The sequence below is a fragment of the Alligator mississippiensis genome, chromosome 6 (assembly GCF_030867095.1).
Source record: "Alligator mississippiensis isolate rAllMis1 chromosome 6, rAllMis1, whole genome shotgun sequence".
NCBI classification, from domain to species: Eukaryota; Metazoa; Chordata; order Crocodylia; family Alligatoridae; genus Alligator; species Alligator mississippiensis.
The window spans coordinates 87,529,175-87,550,766 of record NC_081829.1 but is presented as its reverse complement, the minus strand read 5'-3'; the positions used below and the strand labels follow the sequence as shown (position 1 = coordinate 87,550,766).

General features: G+C 45.7%; 1 protein-coding gene across 2 annotated transcripts in view; it reads left to right on the top strand.

Moving 5' to 3' along the window:
• The window catches only part of GRK5 (G protein-coupled receptor kinase 5), a 250,610-nt gene that overhangs the window by 146,617 nt on the left and 82,401 nt on the right, over nucleotides 1–21,592 (top strand). For both annotated transcript variants that reach the window (XM_019485911.2, XM_019485912.2), the window contains exon 3: nucleotides 4,230–4,342. In XM_019485911.2, the coding sequence (XP_019341456.1) occupies nucleotides 4,230–4,342 (113 nt within the window). The remainder of the gene's footprint in view (nucleotides 1–4,229; nucleotides 4,343–21,592) is intronic.

The following is a 21,592-nucleotide window of genomic DNA, read 5'->3' as shown; positions in this document are numbered from 1 at the left end:
ATTCAAAAGGAAACCTTTAAAATAATAAGTAGTCAAATATGTTTGTACCCATCTACTGTGTTGTGCCATATGTTAAATTCACATTAAGAAATCACACCTCTTGTGGTGTTTATCTTATATTGTCCTGGCTTCAGAGTGATCGAAGTAGAGTTTGGACTTCTACAGGGAGTTGATCCTTCAGCTGGGAGACAGATGAATGACAGACACATAATGTGTCTGAAGTGTGTATTTTATTCACATTATGGACACAATTGCCACTAACCTTGAATCAGGATAGCAAAAGTAGCAACAGATCCTTTTAATTCCACCTTTAGAATGCCAATGAAACCACAGCTGAAACTCAAGCATCTTTAGCCTGCCCCAGTTCAGTGTTTCTGCTCCCAGATTGTATTGCAAACCCTGCTCATGTCTTTCTCCCTTCCCCCACCATCCAACTTTCCTGTTTTTCAGCTCATTCCCCTCGCCTTCCAAATCAAAGAATTCACATCCTCACTTGAGGATCCTCACTTGAATTTAGCACACCCTCACTTTGATCCTCTCTTGAATTTAGCACATTTTCCTTTGGTTGCCATTGCTCTGCCTGTCTCTTCATAGGTGTCTGTCAGTATGGCTAGGGACAGACATTCAAAAAGCCAGAGCTGGATTGATTCAGTCTTTGCAGGTTAGTCTAGCCTGCGTAAACTGAATGAATTTGCCGGTGAATAGACAGATTCACACAGATTCACATAAGGTTAGGGATGGATTCACTTTTTTGATCCCACGAATGCAGGCACATGCCTGCAGTGGCTCAGGTCACAAGCCGGGGAGCGCTAGAGTGAGCCCTTGGCTAGGGGGAAACTAAGCTGAGGGCAGGGATGTGGCCAGGCCCAGGCAGGCCTGAGTATGACTAGGGAGGGGTTTAAACCCCCACCCTGGCCTGCAGGGACCCCAGCCAGGGTGTGCCTGGAGGAGGAGGGAGGAACCTGCCCCTGTCAGTGGTCCCCGGTCCCCCCACCCCGTTCACTCATTGGCTGGTGGCAGGAGCAGGGGTGGGGCCAGACTCTCATAGCCTGAGGGGAAGCAGGGGTTTAATCCCCCCATTGCTGGGGCAGGTAGCACAGATACTGATAGACTGGGGCTGTGATGGCCAGACGCCAGTAGCCTGAGGGGAAGGCAGGGGTTTAATCCCCACATTGCAAGCAGCGGGGGCACTACATGGTGCCCTGGGCCAAGTCCTTTCGAGGAGCGGCCATCCAGCTGCAGGAAGCAGGGATGTGACCTGGTTGCAGGGTAGGAGGGAGCCGGGGCTAATTACAGAGCCCAATTCACTGCTGCCTTGTGCTGCAGCAGCATGACCCGGACTGCCCCCTACCAGGCAGCTCTGGCAGCACTCCAGAGTAGGGTTTCGCATCGCCACCCCCTTCTCAGGCAGCCAGAGCAGTGATAGTACTCTGGCTAGGGAGGGGTGGGGTAGGCCCTGCTTGGCAGGAACAGATGGACCAGCCCAGGGCTGCAGAGCATGCTGGGATACTGGAGGACTCTGATTTAACTTAAACCAGGAAGGGGTCTGGGAAACAAGTTCCATAAACCGGTTTGATCTCAAGTGGTTAAGTCTGATACTATATTCAACCAGGTTTATCTCAAACCGGTTTTGGCCATTTTGAAACTGATTTATGTGCACTGAACTTATGTTCTGTTACGGCTTTAAACCAGTTTCTGATTAGTTAAACTGGTTTATGTGTAACTTATGTCCCTAGCCTGTAAGAATAGATTCTGTCCTCTTAAAAAATATACAGGTTTGAGGAGCATAAACTTGCAAGCGTTCTCATGAAAGGATAACACTAAGGCTGTTTAGGCCTCAAATTTATCTTACTGACTTCCTCTCATCATACAGCTGTTGTTGGACCAGGTGATACAAAGAAACCAGCATCACAGGGTTTGGGTTTGTTTTTTTCCGAGCGGGCAATTCAGATATCCCACTCAATTTTGAGCACTTGACAACCTCAGATATAGTCTGAGGGACCAAGGTAGGTTTAAGAACAAAATCAAATGTTCTAAAGAATTGGTTATATGGAAGCTTTGGTAAAGTTCTTAATCTGGTAATAACATTGGTAACTACAGAACCAGACAATATAAATGGTTTATAACAGAAGTCTTGTTATTACCACTACAAGCAAGCAAACGCTCTTAAATCTGGAGAAGAGATGGTTATAAACGTAATTAAAACCTGAAAGGTTACAAATGATTAAGAAGCCTAGAAACCTAGAAAAATTAACGCTCTCTAACATCTGCGGACAGGTTCCTCTGCCTGAATAAGATGTCAGTACAAGAGGAAAACCAAAACCAACTAAGATTAGAACTGCCTTTTTATTGCCTAATTGATGATATGAAATGGCCTAAATACTAAGCTGATCTTCTGTTTTGTTCTCTTGCCATTAGATTAGATGCATTCAGTTTAGAACTGAACTTAAATACTTTCACGTTCCTGTTCTTTCCCTGTCCTTGTATCCTGCCTCACCTTTATCCTGGCCCTGAACATGTCTTGCCTATGATGTTGCCTCGCCTCTTACAAACTCCTTAATTTATTTCCCTTAACCTAACATTAGAACTTGACCTTGCTTAGCCTACCTTATCTTAATCTACTCCTCCAAAGCAGCCTAAAGCTTCCTAAAGTCTATATGGTATGAGAACCATGGTCCAACTAGTTAAGTGTGCTCTCTGCAAAAGCTACCAGTAGCAGATATTTGAGAAAATGGTGCAAGAAAAACTGCATGCCCTACACACAAATGAAGCTTTAAAGTATGGCCAGCCCTTTTACCGGGCAAAGAGAGCTGGGCTGCCTTGACCCTAATACACGCTTGCAAAAGCTGGTTGCAAACTTGCCATGTACAAGGCCCGTATCTGATCTATCTTCTATCTCTGGATCATGGGAGTGGGCTTCATGTTATGTTATAACCTAAAATGAATAGCATCCTATTCTATACCATTAAAATCTCTAGGATTCTGGGGAATGGGCAATGAACAGATAGTTCATTCACTGATTCATAGGTTTGCCTATTTTTTCCCCGGTAGTGGGGAGGCAACATAGGGAGATGGGAATAAACGATGCTGCTTACAGCTATTACAGCCCTGAGACAGAAGTAACCAAAGCACTGACAACTTGTGTGGGTTTTGCATGTCTGTTTGCAGTGTTATGTTATGTGTTTAGAAGCGAGTTGTTTCCATAATAACAGTAACTGCCATATGGCAGCGAGGAAGGCGGTGAGAAGAACGCTTAAGGAAACACAATATGTCGTTTGACATTTTGTGCATTTCTGAAGGAATAATATATCCTAAGTGAGTGCGGCAGCTCTGGGCTGGTTCACGTTTGCTGCTGATCTTTCAAAATTAACGTTTGACACCAGCTAGTTTGTATTTGTGCCATACCAATTAGTGGTGGTTGGTTTCCCTTTCCCCTCCTTTTTCCTATGAGAGATTAACTTGTAAAGCACTTCTCTCTAATCAGGTTGTGGTTCAGAAACCAGGGACGATGCAGGGCAGGCAAACAACATTTGAAGATAATATTTAGGGGGGGGGAGGTAAACAAGCTGCCACAGGAGTAAAGATGATCACGCAACATTAAATCCTACCGGCTGGGTGCTGCACATAGAAGGCCCTGAGCGCTAGTAAATGGTCAATAAACAGATAACGCAGGATTTAAAAGACCTATAAATATACATACATTAGAAATGGACTATGACCTCTAATTTTTTTCCAGAAAGTAGTGGTGTTCTGACCCATAGGTACATGTATGTGAGAAAACTGGCCTGGGGGCTGTCATTACAGTTTCTTAGGTATTCTAAACTTTGATAGAACAACACATGTAAATTTGCATTTCAAGGCGTCTGATAAACTGTGTCTTTAGGATGTTTTCCTATGCCTTCCTTATCCTCAGAGCTAACCAATATGAACAGTGTCTTCCCTAAGTGCATACAACTCCAGCCACGAGTTGTCCTAAATCATCATCTTTTCATGGCAGAATGGCTTTATCAGGACTCTTGCCTGCATTAGCTCAGTAGAGTTGAGCCAATGGTGCTATGCCCTTGTTTCTTGGGGTTTTTTTTTTCCTTTGATGTTTCCAAGGTAGGGTTATGAGTCAGGACTTTGTGCCGTGTTTGCTTATGATGTTTTAAACCCCCTAACCAGTCCAAAAGGAGTAAAGAGGGTCTTCACTTTGTCTCTCACTTTTTTTTTTCTTTTATTGCCTCTAGAGAGAGATTACTACAGTTTATGTGAAAAGCAGCCAATCGGAAGGCTTCTCTTTCGGCAGTTCTGTGAAACTCGACCTGAGCTTGAGTGCTGCATTAGATTTCTTGACTCGGTGGTAAGTCAATTCTTGTGATATTTGCAGTGCTTTATTGCACGCTGTTCCTTGGTAATGAACTTATGCACACTGCTCTAGGAGTGGAAGAAATAAACCGTTGTTATTATAAAATGATATGCTCTATGTGAATGCAAGGATGTAAGCCTTTTATGCATTGTGCTTTGGCAGATCATTTGGTTTGGTCCCATTAATAGCTCTCTAGAAGCTCAAAATATAAAAAAAATGCTTTGCTCTCTTTCCAAAAATCATTGTTCTGCAGTGGTTGGTTTTATGCCTGACAGACCTGAATAGGTCATTTGCAGGGACTGAACTCTGAGGTTCTAGATCAGAAACCATGAATAGATACTGCTTGAACCAGGGGCCTCTTTTGCCACTTCAAAGGCAGTGATCACTTTATAAACCTCTGTATGTGGGCTGGCCACTAGGACAAGACAAATGTAAAATTGCATACCTATCATCCTGGCATCAAGACATAAGTAACTACGCTGGTATTAATGGCTTGTCATGACAACGAAGCCTTGGAGGTCAGTAGTCCCAAGAGGGGAAAAAGGGAAAACTGGATGACTTGCTGCATTGGTAATGGCTGATGTTAATAAGATCTAGCTCTCATATAGTACTTTCTGCCCGTAGATCTCAAAGCAATTTGCAAGGGAAGTCAGTATTATTTCCCCTATTTTACAAGTGGGAAAATTGAGGAACAAGGAGCAGTAATAACTTCATTGAGCTCAGTAGCAAATCAGTGCCAGAACTGATAGCAGATCCCGGATAATGAGAGTCTCATTCCAGTGCCTTTGATCCCTGACAGTCTCAGCCACTGGTTCAGATCTGGCCCATAACATTAGCACCAGATGCTCATTCCTTAATGGGTGGCTGTTTGGCAGTATGCCGCCTTATTCCAGCTTCCAGTGAACAAGTGTATTCTTGACAAAAACACTTTAATCTGGAAAAGAGTCTCATTCTTGCTGGGAGCCTTCTAGATGATAAGGCCTGAATGAGCAAAAGAGACTAAATTACGCTCTTAGCAGCAAATGGAGTTGTCTCTTTGGGAAAATTTGCCTTGCTGCTTTACCAGAGAGTGGGCAGACAACTTTATTCTGTAGTGCTGTCAGTTTACCACAACCATTTGAAAGCAAAACAATGAAAACAGATTAGGATAAAGTTGCCTTACATTAAAACAGTTGTATTATTTAAACTGTAGGCTGGAGTGAGGCCTAAATTAAAATCATGTTCTAAATAAGAGCATTAAGGTAGCCTTTGGTATAGCAGGTGGTCACTTAAAACATTTATTCGCTTTTTAGTATTCATAATATATCTTTGTCATGCAATGTGTTGGAAATCCAGCTGTTTAAGCAGTAATTCATTGGCATTTCTGATTCTGTTGTGCTTTAAAAAGTAACAACTCTTTGTATAGGCCATCTGTGAACCCACGGCGAGAAAGTGCAAGCTGTTCTCAGCCTGATTAATGAAATTAAAAGACTGTTAATATCATGTGACTGAAATCTTTTCCTTAGACGCTAATTCTTAAATTAAGTTTCACAGGTCGGCTACAAACAGGTGTCACATTTGTCCTACAGAGAAACAGGTTTTTTTCCTGGGACAAAGTGTGATCGTTCAGACATCCATGTCTTTTGCCTCAGGACAAACCCTAAAAAGGTTCATGGGATAAGAAGTACTAACAGTTTGTCCCAGGGCATTGACACGCATCTGAACAGGATTGCATCATTGGATCAATGGCAGACAAGCAGCAGTGAATTCAGCTGTTCAATAAACCCTGATTGTCACATACGTATGTGCCAATTCCAGGACGTTTCTGTCCTGAGACAAACACGGGCATGACTGGTCCTGAAAAAAATGCAACATGTGTTCCTAGCCCTACACTGCCGAGTCCTTGCACCAGACTACAAGATTGGGATCTCATTAAGCACTGACCTTTTCCTTTGGATTGGATATACTGATTCTAAAGCAGGCTGTTATTTAGGACTTCTGTATACGTGCAGGTAAAGGTGCGGTAGGATGGGTTCCCTCTGCACCAGCAATAAGGTGTGTTGGGATCTAATGCATGATTGCACAATCACACCTCCTGCCAGACACGTAGCATGGCAGGAGGTGCAATTGTGTGAATCACGCATTAGATCCCATCGAATCGTTGTCTGCATGTGTAGAGGAGCCCAGAGTCCGCAGCTGCCAAGCACTAGTGGGAGTCCCCTCAGCTATGGGACTCCTAGCCCTACCTGTACGTAGTGCACCCCTGCACCTGGGAGCCTGGTTAACTGACAGGGCTCCCAGCCACAGGGGCAGTCCCTTCTACGCATGAAAATTAAAGCTGGATAACAGCTATGAAGCTATGGCACATTTTCCAGCAATAACTTTATAGCTGGTTAGTCCTTTTTATGGTGTGATAGCTAACTTGCATGTGTAGCCAGTCTAAATTAATTGCACAATCAACCTAGTAATTGCATGATATATGTAATGTGTAGAGGTGGCTGTAGTGTGGAAATGAGTTCTTAGGTTAGACTTCTGTAATATCTTGCCATTGTCACAAATTGCAAATCAATTTTTTCAAAAACATACATAATTATGTTTCATCAGAAGGCTGAGAAATGCTCTACGTAGGGCTAAGAGTGGGCAGAATCGTGTGAGGAAAAATGGTCTTAAAATTGCACCCACAATTTTAATGCCAAAGTTATTTTTAGATGTACCAACTTGGATTTGCATGCATAACTGCCGTTTGCATATGACGAGGAGCACTAGGTACTCATTTGGATACAATTGACTATATGTAAAAGAATTATGAAGGTTTCATTTTAAAGACCGTATTACAGTCCTTTTGAATCCTGTGTTCATCATTTCAAATACATTTCCTGGTTTGTTCATGCTAAGGTGTGGAAAAAAATGAGCCGTATGTTATGCCATATCTCTGCCATGGGAGGAAAGTGGAAGAACTAAAGTCACTACTGTGCAATGGCCCATTTAGCACAGGGGTAGGCAACCTTGGGGAAGGGGCTGGGGCTGCCTCTTGCAGCTCCCCCCACTGTCCACCCCTGTATGTCAACATCTGACAAGTCGAGGTTGCTGGTGCTTTTGGCACTGTGCCCAAAAACATTGCTGACCCCTGATTTATCACCTAGATCTAAAAGGTCCAGATCTCAGAGTTTATTCCTGTTTCTGCAGAGTGAAAGGGTCATTATCCAGTATGCAATTCCCATTCAGGGTGGTTAGGAGGAGGTTAGATTGCGTTAAAATTGGCCACCCGGTCTAACTTAGTTCACCCAAGTACGGAGCTTACACATAGATTAACCTAACCAGGGGTCTAAGTGCAAACTGTACAGAAGTTCAGGAAGTTGCATCAGTCTAAAAATGGTCGACCCCAATATAAGTTAACTCTACCTCAGAGGTAGTTTAACGGAGATCAGGTCCAGCAAGACTGATCTAACTGAACTTCTGTACAGTTCCCAGTGCAGTCCTAGGACTGAAGGTTTCCTACCTGCTCCCCTGACATCGGGCTATTTTTAGCCCCCAGACCCTCATGGACCAGGCAGCCCCCTCTCCCCCCCAGACTTGCAAGCCTCCCACCATCCCAGAAGCCGCTCCTGGTGCCATTTTTATCAGTATTCACTGGTGCCGGGAGCTGAGGAATTAAGTTGGGGGCAGGGGGGAGGGCTAGGTTTATGGGGTGGGGGGTCAGAGGGCTAAATTAACCCCTGGTCCCGGGGAGGGTGGAGAGAGCTCTACCATCCCCCAACCCCCCACCCATGGATCCCATTAGCCCCTCTGAAGCCCCCATCTACCCCCCATGGACCCCGTTCACCCCTCCCACCAATCCCTCCAAGCCCTCTATGGAGCCCACTTGCCCCCCCAATCCTGCCAAACCCTCCTGGTCCCCACCAAGCCCCCAGCTAGCTCTGCTGATCCCTCTGATTTTCCCACCCCCATGGTCCCCACTTGTTCTCCTGATCCCCCCTACAGACTCTGCTAGCCCACTCGCCCTGTCCTCCCGTTTGCCCTTCGCCAATCCAACCCCCCTATGGACCCTGCTTGTCCCTCCAGTCTCCTGAAGCCCCCCTGCTAATCCCCCCATCCCAATTTACCTTCGATGGGGTTGCTGATTTTAATTTGATCTAACCATCTCCCTAACCTCTCCAAATGTCTGTACGTACCAAAGGAGTTTTGGGGCAATCAAATACTTTCCATCCTAAACCCCATCCATCCAGGGGGTGATTCTCTGGCCAAACGGGTGGCTAGAGCTACATTCTAGCAGGTGCTTGATACTAGAAAGCCTGTGGCCACCAGCAGGAGAGCAGACCGAAGCTAGCTGACAAAAAAAAAAGTGTTCACCCTCCACTGAAACAGTCATCTTTAGAAGGAATTTTTTGCAATTCATTAAAAGCTACACAACAGCTTAGGACAGGAAATGTGCCCAAGTATTGGGTATAAGGCAATCTTGGGGTATCAGGCCATCTTTGTGTCTCTGAAGAAAGTGCTTTTGGTTGTCCTTAAAAAAAAAAATGTGCATAAAGTGCCTTTTAATTTGAGATACAACACTAACCAAAGACTTGGGGGCAGGGGGGTTGGGGTTCTTTCATTTACAATAATAAAGGAATTGAATTTTTTTACTGCAGAGTGGTTACAAAATGTGGGGTGCTGCTGTATTAGTGGTAGGAGTTGCAGTGGTTTTTGTGTTTCAGTTGTGCCTGGGAGGCTTGAGGAAAAGGGGTGTGCTGGGCTAGTTGCTGTACAGACGCGTAGCAGGAGACAGTCCCTGTTCCTGAAGAGCTTTCAATCTAAACAAAGGCAGGGCCAAAGGAAGTATTATTATCCCCATAAGGGTGTTTATCTTCCTGTGACAACAATATGATCCGATATGATAACCTTTTAGTACACAAAGTCCTGGGCGTGGTGGTTGAAGTTGCTCTCGGATTTAAAAGAGCAACAAACTGCCTTGCTCTCCTGTAGCCCTAATGTGAGCGTCTAGCAGCCACCTAGAGAGTGGCGCCACATGGAGCATTTTAATGCCTTCCTTGCTGAAGTGTAATGTTTCCCGAAAGCAATATGGTGAAACCCTGGGAGGGGGCTGGGATTAATAAGGGAAAGGGCGTGCTTAAAAGCTCCAAACCTGGACAATTAGAGCCTAATACCCCAAGTCCCTTCTACAGGGATCTCCGTGGCGTGCACGCCCCTAGCTTGCTGCTATGTACCTCCCCTGACTTGTGAACTGTTCCCATACTTCAGTGCAGCTGGACTGAGAATAGCAGTGCTGATGTGTCTGCATGGAGGTCTGAGTATTTGGTTGCTTACCTTAAACATGTTTGAGAGGTTTGGGGGATTTTTTTTTAAAGCTAATTAACAATAGTCTCAGTTACCTGAAGATTTCAGTTTTTGTAAGCAGTTGATCTCAACTGGTGAAAGTCCATGTTATCCAACATCAGGTCTAGTACCGCAGCTCATAACCATTACATTGAACAATTGCTTCTGAAATTCACTAGCAGGATCATTCTGTATTGAGCAGGTAGTCGGATTTAAGCCAATTTCAAGCCCAGGCAAAAAACATTGCCCCGTAATGAGAGCAAAAAGTTTGATTTTTATAACCCCATTCAGAGGCCAGCAAAAATGAGAAGCATTCCCTTTTAAAGCCCTGTAAGAGGACCTGCGGCAGCAACAGCTCGGCTTTCCCAGGTATCTTTGATTTGGTTGGTCTTCCTAAAAGAGAAAATATGATGAAACTTTGTTTTAGCTCATTGCAAACATGAATGAAAAAATAAGTAATCCAAAATGCTCAGGTCTTGAATAAATGAGCTCAGGGCCCTTTACATTAAAAGGTGTTCCCACCTCGAGTGTACAGAGAGAGAACTGGAAGTTTGGATGGGTTAAATGACTTGCCTAAGGCTGTGCAATAAATTGGTGGCAGAGACCAGGAATAAGATTTTTCTCTTCCTTCTGGTGCCCTTAGTTGCTAGACCATAATGCTTCAAAAAGCAGGCAACAGTGAATGCAGTATGCATTATACAGGCACAACCTAGGGAAGAAACTGGAAGCTGAGTCAGACTAGCAACAATCTACCTGTTATCTCCCTTTTCACACTTCTGTCAGAGCCAGTTTAAAAACCATTTTCTCATGCCTGTAGCTTCAGAAGTCAGCAGGATTGTCCTAGGTGTTGAGAAAAATCCCTTCTTCACTTGGTGCATGTTTCAGCTGTCATTGGTACCCAGCCTGATCTGAAGTATTCTCTTGCAGAAACTATTGCTAAACCTGTATTTTGCTTGCATATTTCAAATATTTGTTCTTAAAAAAAAGGAAAGATCTTGCTTTGTTTGAAGCCTCCCTGATTGTGAGGGACACACAGGTGTTGATGCTGTGAGGCAGTTACGCATTAGCATGCTAGGTGAGCTCGACAACAATAACCTGTATGTGTAAACCTATTATGCTGTCCAGAATACCTAGAGTCCCTGCTTCTGTGCTCCTCCTGTACCTGGATTTTGAGAGAGATCATATGCTATAGCTATTTAGAGTGAAATGGATGGCCTGTAAAATGAGCAACAAGCATGCGTCAGAACAGTGTATAAGTGGCCATGCCCTACGCATCATGTAACAAAACTGGTAGCTTTAATACATTCAGGAGGGGTAGGATGATCCTGAGATTGAAGCGCTGGGATGGCACTTAGGCGATTTAAAGGCAGTTTAGGCCACCCAATCGGCTATTGTTACCAAACTTGCAGGCCACCCAATCAGCAGGGACAGAAATTACACGTAAACCGGTATAAGTGATCAGAAACCAGTTAAAATCTGTAGCACAACAGAAATTTAGCATGTAAACCACTTCCAAAATGGCTGAAACTAGTTTAAGATAAACCTGGACGGATGTCGTATCAGACTTAACTGATTTAGGTGAAATCAGCTTATTGAACTTCTGTCCCAGATCCCTGCCAGATTCTAGTTAACTCACAGTCCCCCAGCATCCCAGGATGCTGCAGGACCTTCCCTACAAACTCCCCCTCGCAGGGTGGGCAGGCTAGGCTTGGCCCAAGCTGTCTGCTTCAGCCAAGCAGGGAGGTATGCTCTAGTGCCCCCCAACTTCTGGCCTGGGCCACTGGAGGCATGTGACTGCATTTCCGGAATCAAAAGTGAATGTCTGTTCACTTGCTAATCAGTTCAGTCTACGCAGTTTAGATTAAGCTGTAAAGATTGAATCAATTCAGCCTCAGGCTTTTTTGACTCTGTACTTAGCCCTGATGACACCAGGCATTCAGGCAGGCAGTCAGCTGTTGCTGCAGCAGCTGATCAAGTCAGCCTGTCAGGAAGTCTGCCTATCTTAGTTCTCCTCCACTTCTGGGGGTGGGGGAGAACCAAGTAGCAGCCTCCTTTCACCTCCTAGCTGGAGAGCATGCCTTTGAGAGGACTCTGTAGTACACCAGGCAGGGAGCCATGCATGCATGCACACCCTGCTAGTGCTGTATTTTTGTAGCACTACAAAGGCACGTGTCCACGGACTGTTTGTCAGTCCTTTTATGTAGATTGAAGGTAATGTTACTTCTTTACTCCTGCCATTTTTCTCCTAATGTATTAAGCTCTTAGGGGCAGGGTCTGTTTCTTATTGTGTGTGTGAATAGCACCTAGGACAATGAGGCTCTGATCCAGGCTTGGTAATATAATGGTGTTCACTGTCTCTCTGGTAACCTGCATATGGCAAAAGGGACACGGCTCTTTGTGAAGGTGGTGACCCAGTGTACCCAAAGAGACAGATTGACCAAATGTTATAAATCCAACAAAAAGTGCAGGACAAGCTCTGAAAGCAGGTTTTACCCTACCATAACAGCAAGCTAGCCAGTCTCCTCCTTGCTTCATCTATCCCAATTCACCTGTAAATTACTGATCCATGCTGGTGAAGCCAAGGAGGACATTCAGATGGCACTGTATCAAAAGTCATAGGTGGTTGTGATATTTCCACAAAGGGGTCAGCTGGCAATGCACTCTATTCCCATTTAGTCCTTCATATATATTGTCCTCTTTAGATGCTCCGCAAATTAGATCCTGTGTGCCCATGAGAGTGAAGCACCCAATCTTGAATTGTATGTTCGCCCCACCCATATGCTAAAAAAGCCTGTTTTACCTCATCACACCACTGCCTCTCGCCCATCTGCCTGTGCACATTCTTTATGTGTCTGTAATATTTCCTGCATATTACTTCGGTAGCTTGTCAAATGAAAGCTTTATAAAAATGCCTGGTAGCAAAAGTAAAGATGTCTCCAGAGGTTTAATACAGGCTTTGCTTCAGACTCGTGCCAAAGTCCTCCCAGTTGTAAATAGGTTTTTAGTCATTTGGGCTGGGGAGGCAAAGGCAGCTGGATCTGATGCTACCCACTTGTTTGTGTGCCTTAAACAGGCAAACCCAGGGCAGTGCAAGGCTGAGGTGGACCTCTGACCTTTGTCTTGGATGTTCTCTTCAGGTGTGCTCTTGTCTTGAGCAGGGTTTGAATGAGATTTTTTTTTAACGTCCTTTGCAGCCCTAATTTTCTGTCAGTTGTTATTACTATATCATCATGATGTTGTGGCTCTTTTTATTATTAAATTAACTTTCCTTTAAACCCTCAGTGAGTTCTTTGCACTCTACCTACAGTTTACTCCAGCATGCTTACAAATATTATAGCAAAGTCATACCTCTTAATTGTTGAAAGAGAACCCTTAAAAATAAAGTGTTACGGGATGAATTTCCTGCGCTGAAAAAGGATCAATAAACAGCTGACCAGTTCAAGTGGATATTTCTTGTTCTGCCAGATAGTACGTCCAAAAGTGGAAATAGTAATGCCACACAGGCCTTTTGCATGAATACTTTCTAACACAATATGCATTCACGAGGGCACTGGCTTTCAGCATACCTGTACGAAAGCATGATTTTGTCTGGGTTTGATCTTCTTCCATTTATGCAGCTCCCTCTACTCTCTCCCTCTGCTCACTTTGCATTCAAGATTTCTAGTCATGTGGGGGGCTTTTCAGCTTACAAAGTGAACCAGATTTGGTCCTAGTGGAAGAAGTTGTGAACAAAAGGTGCCTAAGTCAGTCCCAGAAAAAATGCATCCAAAATCACTTTACGTTCTGCAGACCAGAAGTCCACTGTGCTTCCCTACATTGAGTTAAACTAAAAGCAGAAGGTGTATGATATCAGGGGAGAAAACAGCCCTAGTGCCCAAGTTGTTTCAACTGGGGCTGGAGGGTGAAGTCTCTGTTGGGGATATAATTACTGCATGGGCTAGGGACACAAGTTACACATAAACCAGTTTAAATGATCAGAAACTAGATTCATAAATTCATAGATGTTAGGGTCGGAAGGGACCTCAATAGATCATCGAGTCCGACCCCCTGCATAGGCAGGAAAGTGTGCTGGGTTTAGATGACCCCAGCCAGATGCCTATCTAACCTCCTTTGAAGACCCCCAGGGTAGGGGAGAGCACCACCTCCCTTGGGAGCCCATTTCAGATTTTGGCCACTCTAACTGTGAAGTTCTTCCTAATGTCCAGTCTAAATCTGCTTTCTGCTAGCTTGTAGCCATTATTTCTTGTAACCCCCAGGGGCGCCTTGGTGAGTAAAACCTCACCAATTCCCTTCTGTGCCCCCGTGATGAACTTATAGGCAGCCACAAGGTCGCCTCTCAACCTTCTCTTGCGGAGGCTGAAGAGGTCCAGGTGCCCAAGTCTCTCCTCATAGGGCTTGGCCTGCAAGCCCTTAACCATACGTGTGGCCCTTCTCTGGACCCTCTCCAGGTTATCCGCATCCCTCTTGAAGTGCGGCGCCCAAAACTGCACGCAGTACTCCAACTGTGGTCTGACCAGCGCCCGATAGAGGGGAAGTATCACCTCCTTGGATCTATTCGTCATGCATCTGCTGATGCACGATAAAGTGCCATTAGCTTTTCTGATGACTTCGTCACACTGCCGACTCATGTTCATCTTGGAGTCCACTAGTTTAAACCTGTAACAGAACATAAATTCAGTGGACATAACCAGTTTCAAAATGGCCCAAACTGGTTTAAGATAAACCTGGTTGTGAGTGTAGTATCAGACTTAACTGATTTGGGTCAAACTAGTATATGGAACTTGTGTCCCAGATCCCTTCCTGGTTTAAGTTAAATCAGAATCCGCCAGGATCCCAGCATGCTTTTCAGCCCTGGGCTGGGCTGTCTGCTTCAGAGAGCAGGACTGACCCTGCCCATCTCCTTCCTAGCCAGAGCTCCGGCTGGTTGAGAAAGAGGTAGAGACTGCAGGCACAGCAGCTTCTGCCCGGCTTCCCCCTGCCCCCTTCCACCCTCGTGGCTCGCTGCTCAAGCAGGGATCCCCCCTCTCTCACAGCTGGGACAGCAGTGGCACGGACCCCAGATGACACCTGGCCATGCCACCCGCATGCTTCCTAATGCTGAGAGGTGTCTATGTGTGTGTCTCTAATTTCACTGGAACAAAGGCAGACAGAACAGTGTCTGTTTAGGACTTTTGGAAATAATCAACCGAATGTCCCTCGCCTTACAAATGCCTTGGAAAAAGCTGTTTAAGAAATGTTTAGGGTTACCATATTTCCAGGTCCAAAAAAGAGGACACCTGTCATGCCGAGGGGTGGGGGAGGAATATGATGGTGGCGGGTGGTGACATGCCGATGCCCTGCCCCTCCCCATTCTGTTGCCCCTCACTATCAAGCCACATCCCCCACCCCAGCCCAGCTGCTGTCCCTCACTCCAGACCCGCTGACCCCAGCCCTGCCAGTGCCCATCACACAAAAACAGTACCCTGCTCCCCAGGGTACTTACTCTTGACCTGCAGCCCACTGGCACTGCCAGTGCCCCGCATACCCAGCCCACAGTCACCTGTCCTGTCCCCTGTGCCCCTAACCCCTGATCCGCAGCCTCCTGCCCCCCTCCCAGCCCTGCTAGGGCCCCTCACTACCAACCCACTGCCCCCTGCCCCCCAGTACTGCTTGTGTCCCTCAATGCCCACCCACAGGCCCCTGCCCCTTAGCTCTGCCGGTGCCTCTCACTCCTGACCCGCAGCCCCTGCCCCCCAGCCCTGTTGATGCCCCTCACTCCCAACCCGCAACCCCCTCCCCCCACAGCCCTGCTGCCCAAGCAGCTCCTGCATTGTAGGCGCACCTGTTCTCTTGCTCACTCACTTGCTTTCTCTTTCTTCCTACCCCCTCCCTTGCCAGAGCCCACACAGGAAGCACGTGACCCCCCCCCCCAACAGCCAATCAGCTTTGCTGCTCCCATGCCAGGAGAGCAGAAAACCCAGACATTTCTTATTTAAAAAACCCTGAATGCAGCACAGGGGTCCATAAAAGAGGACATGTCTGGAAATCCCCAGTTTTATGGTAACCCTAAAAAGAAAGCTTGGACTAATGAGAGAGAGGCTTTTGTTTTCTTGATGGGCTGATAAGCTTTGCATTCTGATATGCTCCCTGCTGGCTTGCTTGCTTCAAAGGCCGCAATCTGTCAGTGTTCAAGAGGGGAAATAGAGAGGTGTAAGAAATGACCTGGTTTGCAGTGTATGGGACCTGGGAGTGCTGTCAGTTTGCTGCAGACTGTAGAAAGAAGCACAGAGAGGAAGACTGAAAACTCAGTGTCATCAATAGATGCATGCACTGCACCCCTCCCCACTTTGCCTCGGAGTGGTAACCAGGGCCTGGGGTCTGGCAACACTCCCCGCCCATTGAGCAGTGAGTGGGAAAAAGCCTGGCAAGGGCTGCTTCCCCCTCCCTCTTTGGGCACACCCCAAATGGGTTTTGTGCAGGCCAGGGTGGGGGTTTAAACTATGAACAACAGGTGCCTCCCGCATTTGGGGGGGGCACTGTGGTGGCGAGCAGCAAGCAGGGACTGAACACCACTGCTGTCGGCGGTGGCAAACAGGGACTTCCTACAGCTGCCACCGGTGGTGTTGGCAACAGCAAGCAGGGACGCAGCCACTGCCAGCGGTGTCGTCGGCGGGGAGGGGGGTGGCAGGTGGCAAACGGGCACCGCCTGCAGCCACCATCTGCACTGTCTGCAGTGGTGAGCAGGGACCGCCCACAGCCGCCGATGGTAGTCAGTGGCAAGGGGGGTGGGGCGGTGGCTTCAGTGGCAGCCAGTCTCAGGGGGGGCACGTGCCCTCCTGTGCCCCCGCTACATGTTGCCCATGGTTTAAATCCCTCCCTAATCAAAGCATCCTGCCGGGACCTGGCCATCCCCCCCTCCCTTCAGCTCAGTACTATGAAAGGGAAGGGAGGGCTCGCTCTAGCACCCCTCGGCTTCTAGCCTGAGCCACTGCAGGCATGTGCCTGCATTTCCTGAATTAAAAATGCATGTCTATTCACTTGCAAATCAGTTCAATCTATTCAGGTTAGACTAGCCTGCAAAGATTGAATCAATTCAGGCTCGGGCTTTTTGAATGCCTGTCTCTAGCCATGTTGAATTTTTCAGCTAGTCATACATTTATTAGGTAAAATGTTAGATAAATATCCTTTTAATAACATCTATTAGTACTTACCTTTTTCTTCTACACTGATTTCATTTGTTTAGTTTGATTCTCACGCATGCTACACAAGCTACACTTCGTGTGAGCATATGTAAAACCTTATCAAGATTTTCCCAGTGAAGCTTTTTGCATCAGGAAATAACAGTTTGTCTAAACCAGATAATTTCCTACCCATCACTAGTATCAATAATCAGTGCAGATAGTTATGTCTGATCACTTCAGCCAGTGGCCTGTCCCAGTCGCTTAAGTAACTATTACCTCAGGAAAAAAAACAGCCAGATGAAAAGTTTATAACAGACGGGCTGCCCAGCTCCTCTCGCAGTTCAGATTGAAGAAGCAGAGCCTGCCCACAAAAAAAGTCCTGCCCTGTCCCCTGTTAACCCCATGCAGTCAAAAGTATCATAAATCTTCGCCTCATTTATGAGCAATGAATAGGGCCCTGTCTGGCCTAACCAGCACTGGAAACTCTACTAAACCTCAGGGTGGGAGTCCTTAAACACCAGCCTGTCAAATGGATAATGGGGAAGATGGTTTTAATTGCATTTTAAATAACTGTGCTGTTGTTTCTATTATGTACTTTCAAACTTTTCTGAGTACTGAGGAAAGATGGGTCTTGTGCTTCTAGCACAAGACCAGGAGTCGAGACAGTTTCATGCTCTTCCCAGCAACCCAGTGTGTGTGATGTTAGTCGAGTCATTTAAGCTCTGTTTATGCACAACTCTCTGGTAGTCTGGTACAGATACCTATTGTTAGCTGAGATGCACATAAATGGCAGTAGGGATAGAACCAATATATATATTTCTTTCTTTCCTTTTTAAAGCCTAACTCTAAACCCTGCTTCCTACAGCCTTCCCCCCACCAAAAAAAAGGAAGCCAGACTCCTAACCCTGGAGATCAGCACGCACCAGTGTTAAAAGTTTCAGACCCTTTTCAGACCTTCACACTCCTCTATATCTCACTGAAGTATCTAAGCACTGCCTGAGATTTTAAAAAGAAATAACTATAACAGTCTCCCTTTGCTTCTCTCCATGCACATGCATGTGTATGAGACATTACAGCAAAGTTATTTAAAAAAAAAAAAAAAAGGAAATGTTTGCATTAAGCTTTGAATACAGTAAGATCCACCAACATGCCCGTCTCCTGCATGGGGGGAGTTCCATCACATGGTCCAGCGTCTCTGAGGGTATTGTCCTTCTTGCCAGGCTTTCCCTGGCTCGTTTGTTGGCTAGCAGCTTCGCTCTCTTCTGATGGAATATAACAGTAAAGGGATGTGATAGTGGCAAAAGGAGAGTCAGTCTCCTATTAAGTAGAGACAGTCCCCTTTGAATATCTGAACTTTGAACAGGTCTCTGTTTACTAGGGAACAGTTCAGAGCTAAGCTTTGAGATGTTGTGTTCACAACACCCTAGGTTGCCAAGCAGGCCAGCTGCTGTGTTTTGTACCAGATGTTGCTTTCTCAGGGTCTGCATCTTCATTGCTAGATCCAATGAGTTGTAATAATCAAGCCATAGTAAGAGAGAAACTCATCTGTTTGAAGATATTGGCTTTTGTGTCATGGGGATCAGTGTCTTGTGTATGCCTCAGTAAACACTTAACACAATCCCCGTGGGTCAGTAAAGACAAATCATGCATCTAGGACTCTCAAGAGTTCTCTGAAACTGTTTGGCACCAGTCAGTAGCTATATATGGGCACTATTGCCATAAAATAGATTTAATTCATATGGCAGAGATCAGAACTGACCTGTTTTAGCAACTCATGCTTCTTCTACTTGAAATAAGCCAAAATCTCTTTACTCTGTCTTCTGTTTCAGCTGGTAAGCAAGCCGGTCACAAATGTCCATAAGTCTAATTCCAGTAGCAAGCGCTGGGTACTTGCCAGGCATTCACCATATACTCTCTATGCTTTCAGAATGCCATCTGGATTCTTGATTAAAGCAAATATTATGCTAATTCAAACTATATGGACTATCTCAGCAGCATTAGATATGAATGCCGTTCCACTAAAATCTGTGACGGGTTCTATTTGCCAGACTTCTTGGAGGAATTTTCAGAGTGCGATGGGAAAATATTTAGTGTCTAAAAGCTATTGAAGGAAAAATTAATGATAATTGTTAGGTGATTTATGAATTCTGTTAGATTCAGGGCTTAGTTCTACTCCCAAATGCTTTTCTGTTGAGACATTACCAATAAGTTCTGGCTCTTTGTTTTACACTTTCTGCCCAGAAAGTTAAATTTAAATACAAATATTTTCTCTCCTTATTAAAAGTCAGTATATTGCAATCTTTATTTTAGATTTCAAAACCCCTGGCCTGCATCTCAAATCATCACAAACTGAGTGCCCAGATAAGATGTAGGTTCTCTGACCTTTTAAAATTGCTCTTTTTGTTATTGTTGCTTTATCCTTCAGCAGAGATTTGGGGAGAAAAATGCTGTTAAGATGCTATAAACGTTCTAGTGTGTTCATGCTTTCAAGAGCTGAAATGACCTCTACTCAGATACCATCTAAATGGATAGGAAATTGGATGAAAGATTTTTCTTTTTTATTAAGAAAACCCTTGTATTAAGTTTTATGAGAACATAATCAGTTCATCCCCAACATGGTCACTAACAGAGAAGCACTATATTTGTGGTTTTTTCTTGTCCGTATATTTCTCTACAGTACAGTTTTTCTTTGTGGTCATTATTATTTACCATCCCAAATCTGATTGTTAAATCTAAACCATTCGAGCAACCTGCTATGTCTGGTAGATAAATATGCAGATTTAAGCCTCAGCTACAATGGCTAAATCAGCACTGGCCAGATAGCATGGGTAATACCGTTATTACTACTTTGTGGTTTTCATGTTGTTCCTGAGTCTGTGTAGCTAGCATATTTATTACAGCCTTCCCTCTGATTTATTGTACCAAACTCAGAGCAGTGCATACATCTTGCAGCGGGCAGCAGTTCTGAAGGTTGTTCTTCCAAGTGGTTGCCAGTTCAGACTGATTTACCTTATGTTTTCTTTTACTTCCTCCTCATTTATCACCTCAGACAGCTTGTATTGGACTAGGTTACTTAATTGGTTTGGCAAGAGGATTTGGGATCCTTTTACTAATATGAGCATTCATAAAAAAAATAAATAAATAAAAGTTTGTGTTGACTTTTTTCTGGAAAACCTCTTGAGCCTCTAGTACTGAAGCTTTTGGATCCCAGGCAGTAGCAAATTAGAATGTCTCTAAAAACCCCACAGGGAAACCCTCCCATGGCTTGGTTAGAGTGTGGTGCTAATCACATCAAGGTTGCAGGTTTGATCCTTGGTTGGACTATAGATTCATAGATTCATAGATGCTAGGGTCGGAAGGGACCTCAATAGATCATCGAGTCCGACCCCCTGCATAGGCAGGAAAGAGTGCTGGGTCTAGATGACCCCATCTAGATGCTTAGCTAACCTCCTCTTGAAGACCCCCAGGGTAGGGGAGAGCACCACCTCCCTTGGGAAGCCCGTTCCAGACCCTGGCCACTCGAACTGTGAAGAAGTTCTTCCTAATGTCCAGTCTAACTCTGCTCTCTGCTAGCTTGTGGCCATTATTTCTTGTAACCCCCAGGGGCGCCTTGGTGAATAAATCCTCACCAATTCCCTTCTGTGCCCCCGTGACGAACTTATAGGCAGCCACAAGGTCGCCTCTCAACCTTCTCTTGCGGAGGCTGAAAAGGTCCAGGTTCTCTAGTCTCTCCTCATAGGGCTTGGTCTGCAGGCCCTTGACCATACGAGTTGCCCTTCTCTGGACCCTCTCCAGCTTATCTGCATCCCTCTTGAATTGTGGCGCCCAGAATTGCACGCAGTACTCCAACTGCGGTCTGACCAGCGCCCTATAGAGGGGAAGTATCACCTCCTTGGACCTATTTGTCATGCATCTGCTGATGCACGATAAAGTGCCATTGGCTTTTCTGATGGCTTCGTCACACTGCCGGCTCATGTTCATCTTGGAGTCCGCTAGGATTCCAAGGTCCCTTTCCACTTCCGTGCCACCCAGCAGGTCATTCCCTAGGCTGTAGGTGTGCTGGACATTTTTCCTCCCTGGGTGCAGCACTTTGCATTTCTCCTTGTTGAACTGCATTCTGTTGTTTTCTGCCCACTTGTCCAACCTGTCCAGGTCTGCTTGCAGCTGTTCCCTGCCCTCCGCCATGTCCACATCTCCCCATAGCTTTGTGTCATCTGCAAACTTGGACAGAGTACATTTTACTCCCTCGTCCAAGTCGCTGATGAAGATATTAAAGAGACATTACTCCAAGGACCGAGCCCTGTGGGACCCCACTGCCCACACCCTTCCAGGTCGATACCAACCCATCCACCACGATTCTTTGGGTGCGACCCTCTAGCCAATTCGCCACCCACCGGACTGTGTAGTCATCCATGTCACAGCCTCTTAACTTGTTCACCAGTATGGGGTAGGATACCATATCGAAGGCCTTCCTGAAGTCTAAGTATACGACATCCACCCCTCCTCCTGAGTCCAGGCATTTCGTAACCTGGCCATAAAAAGAGACTAGATTGGTCAGGCACGATCTGCCCGCCACAAACCCATGCTGGTTTCCCCTCAGCATAATTTGCCCTGCTGGGCTCTCACAAATGTGAGCCTTGATAATTTTTTCAAAGACTTTGCCAAGGATGGAGGTGAGACTGACTGGCCTATAGTTGCCCGGGTCCTCCTTCCTCCCCTTTCTGAAAATGGGGACCACATTGGCCCTTTTCCAGTCCTCCGGGACTTGGCCCGTGCGCCACGAGCG